A 3,886-nucleotide genomic window follows, 5' to 3' on the forward strand; every position below is an offset into this window, starting at 1 on the left:
GACTCGCTACCTTTATTCCTGATGAAGGGCTTTTGCCTGAAACGTCGATTTCGCTGCTCCTTGGATGCTGCCTGAACTGCTGTGCTCTTCCAGCACCACTAATCCAGAACCTTGTAGTCCATAGTCTATTACTTTAGGTAACCAAAACAATTCTGTTCTTTGATACCAAGATGCTACTCAATGATTCATTTTGTTGCAATTTCTGTAATTTTGTACAGTAATGAAACTGCAAATAGCTCCCAACTGGCTCATACAAACATGACATTTCCACATTGAAGGTATAATCATTAAAAAAAATGCAACATATTTATTGAAAGAGGTTGATTTTGGAAAGGCAGGTTAGCTTTTAAATTTAGAAAGTTTCTGCTTTGAGATTCCACTTAATTAAACTCGTTCAAACAAATTTAACTACTTGGTACACATCATAAGGCAGAAATATATGCCGTAAAGCTTCACAGCCACCTTTCTTGCATTTTGCAACTTTATCTAACTGAATTCTAGCCTAGAACTTGATTTCCTGGTATTAAGTCTGATGCTTGGAGAATTTGTATTGGAAGAAGTTAGTACAACATCTTGGATCTTTCCGTGGCCTTTATAACTATCAATGTGATGTTTGTGAGATATCTTTCATCTTTAGAGTTGTATTTAGATGCAGCAGTTGTTTTGCTGTATGGGTACATCCAAACAAGTTCAATATGTATCAGTGTGAAATGGTTTTGCTTTTACATTGACAATAAATCGATTTCAAAGCAAAGCCTTTCCAAGAAATTCCATTCAATTTTAAGCAGATCTGGATTCTATATTTTTAGGTTGAGATTTAGTTTGCTTAACTAGGGTAGTTAGTTTTAGAGGCTGTTTGCAATACATACTGTTAGTCCAACAAACCCGGAAAGCCACCCAAAACACAATACCTTGGACAGAAGTTATTTTGTGCTATCAGGCTGTATTACAAACTAATTCAATTTCTAACCCCCATTGAATTATCAAGAAGCCACCAGCCAACAATCGAAGATTGATTAGAAGTAATACCTCAAGTTATGTTGTAATTAAAGAGTAAGTATTAACAATCAGCTGTTAAAGGCTGGATTATGTATATTGTTTCTAATATACTCCCTGTACATGTTTGCATTTTAGAAGTGCTATGAAAAGCAAGCTATGGGAGTGGGAGAGAAATAATTGACATATCTACTCTTTTCATGTGTAGATTAGAGTGGTGCTGGAAAAGCACAGCAGGTTAGGCAGCATCCGAGGAGCAGGAAAGTCGACGTTTCGGGCAAAAGCCCTTAGTCTTATCATCAAGACTGCTTATTAGAGCATCAAAAAATGTTAATTTGTATCTGTATCTGTTTTAAAAACAAAGTCACAGTCCAGCAAGGCTGCTATAACCATGTAACAGGACAAGGCTGTCTGAAGTCACTGTCAGTCAGACAATCTATGTTGAAATATCGATAAAAAGGGGAGCCGGAAAAGCACAGCATGTCAGACAGCATCGGTGGAGCAGGAAAGTTGACATTTTGGGTCAGAACCCCTCATTGGTTTGGAGGGAGTGAGGGAGTCAGAAATAAACAGAGGGGGTGGGGCTGGGGAAAGATAGGTGGGATGGTGACAGGTGGATGCAGGTAGGGGTTATTGTGATTGGTCAGTGGGAAGGGTGGGATGGTTAGATGAGGAGCTCCCTTTCCCCCTCCCCAGTCATGACCCAAAATGTTGACCTTTCTGCTCCTCCGATGTGTGACCTGCTCTGCTTTTCCAACTCCACATTTTATTGACTCTGATTTTTAGCATCTGCAGTCCTTACTATCTTCAAGTATGCTGAAGTATCTTTTGATCGGGCTGGAATGCTAACTATTGTGTTTAAATCTTCGACAGACGTGAACCTGTCCAAGAAAAAAAGCTTATGGAATTGCAAGTTACACCCATCCCTACAAGATGTACTAATGGCTTTCCACTTTTCCCCTGGAATGGATTACACACACATGCCTGTTTGGAATGCAGGTTTTGTTTTAAAGTTTATGGAATGTGGGTGTTACTGTCTAGATCAGCATTAGTTGCCCAGCCCTGAATGCCTATTAGGCAAGTTAACAGTCAAGCATATGGCAATGCATCTGGAGTCACATCAGGTAAGGAAGGCAGATTTCTTTCCCTAAAAGACATTAGTGCAACAATTGAATTCTTACAACAGTCCACAATAGTTACATGATTGCATTATTGCTAGCTTTTCATTCCAGATTTGAATTGAATCCAAATTTCACCATTTATCTCAAAGGTAGTTGTTTTTCCTCCCCAGGAGGCATGGTCACAAGACTCCATAGTAATGAACACAACTGCCTTTTTAATTATAAAATTCTGAAATCGCAGACATGCTAAAGGAGTTTGTTTCTCCATAGCACATGACAAACACCCTAGCTCTAGCTATGATGGAAAAGCTTCTGATCTGCAGAAAGCAGCCAGCAACCTGTGCAAGTAAAGGCCTTTCATCAAGACACTGCTAGGCAAATGTACTGTTTTAACTTAATAAACTTGGATATTCATTAAATTAGTTTCCTAATTTGCCTGACAGTTATTTCTGTTGATTCTGAACACTAATATAATCAAAACAACTTTAAGTGAATCATAGTTTGCTACAGGAATCAATGTCATAGTCAGTTATATTTAGACATTCCCTTGCCCTGAACAACTAAGATGTAAGTTGAGATACTGTCCTGTACATATGCAGCACTGTGCAATAAATCACTGAAGGTAACAGACATACTTTACACAGTTAAATTAGATAAAATGCATGACTCTTAAGCCAGAATTTAACGACTTCTGAAGATATATTTCAAGGTAACAGATTTTAAGAATGCAGCATTAAAGTGGAATAATGTTAATCGGGTTACACAAAATGAGGATTACCTGTATACAAGTTGGCAATGTTGTACAAGTAGTCAAATGAATATGGATCTGATTCCATTCAGAAAAGGGTCTGATGGATCTGATTCCATTCAGAAAAAGGTATGTTACCTTCCAAGAGGGCTACTACTTTTTTGTTTAAGCCTTTTTAGATGTGTTTGACTCTCATTCTACTCTTAAGTGGCCAACATGAGGTGATTACTTATGCACTGAATTTGTACAAACAATGGCTCAACAAAAAGGCCAATCTCTAACGTTTTGAGACCAGCTAGGAATGGACATAAAGCCTTAAGTGTTATCAATTATATGAAAATAATTTTTAACAATATAAAATCATGAAATTAATTGAGAGTGAAATTGGTCACCAACAATAATGCAACATGACCTTCTAGCAATTTGTTACTCAATTGACAGCAAAAGAAGATGAATGGGCATGATGTTTTTGGGTAATCAATTTTGTATTGGTCTGATTTGCACTATAGAATTGATGGATTTCACAGACACTGGCACATTCTTTGAGAAACTAAAATGTAATGCTTACCTCCATGGGCAAAACACACTTTCAATTTTGGAAATCTTTCAAATATTCCACCAAACAGCATGCAGCAAATCGCAGTGGTTGTTTCAGCCGGCATACCTAAGAAGAGTTAAATTAGTAAATAGTTCCACATTGAGCAATCTGCAGTCTTTAAAAAGGTTTTTGGATTTTGTGTCCCTTTCCTTTCAGGATAAATCAGCAAGGTTAGATCTCATGGAATGCAGGGAGAACTAGCCATTTGGATACAGAACTGGCTCAAAGGTAGAAGACGGAGCGTGGTGGTGGTGGAGGGTTGTTTTTCAGACTGGAGGCCTGTGACCAGTGGAGTGCCACAAGGATCGGTGCTGGGTCCTCTATTTTTTGTCATTTACATAAATGATTTGGATGTGAGCATAAGAGGGACAGTTAGTAAGTTTGCAGATGACACCAAAATTGGAGGTGTAGTGGACAGCGAAG

The 3,886-nt window shown here is 38.2% G+C and overlaps 1 protein-coding gene across 2 annotated transcripts in view; it reads right to left on the reverse strand.

The window, feature by feature from the left end:
- Positions 1-3,886, reverse strand: part of acmsd (aminocarboxymuconate semialdehyde decarboxylase) — a 59,935-nt gene that overhangs the window by 10,518 nt on the left and 45,531 nt on the right. For both annotated transcript variants that reach the window (XM_043694053.1, XM_043694054.1), the window contains one exon: positions 3,434-3,529. In XM_043694053.1, the coding sequence (XP_043549988.1) occupies positions 3,434-3,529 (96 nt within the window). The remainder of the gene's footprint in view (positions 1-3,433; positions 3,530-3,886) is intronic.

The sequence above is a fragment of the Chiloscyllium plagiosum genome, chromosome 7 (genome assembly GCF_004010195.1).
Source record: "Chiloscyllium plagiosum isolate BGI_BamShark_2017 chromosome 7, ASM401019v2, whole genome shotgun sequence".
In the NCBI taxonomy this organism is placed as follows: Eukaryota; Metazoa; Chordata; class Chondrichthyes; order Orectolobiformes; family Hemiscylliidae; genus Chiloscyllium; species Chiloscyllium plagiosum.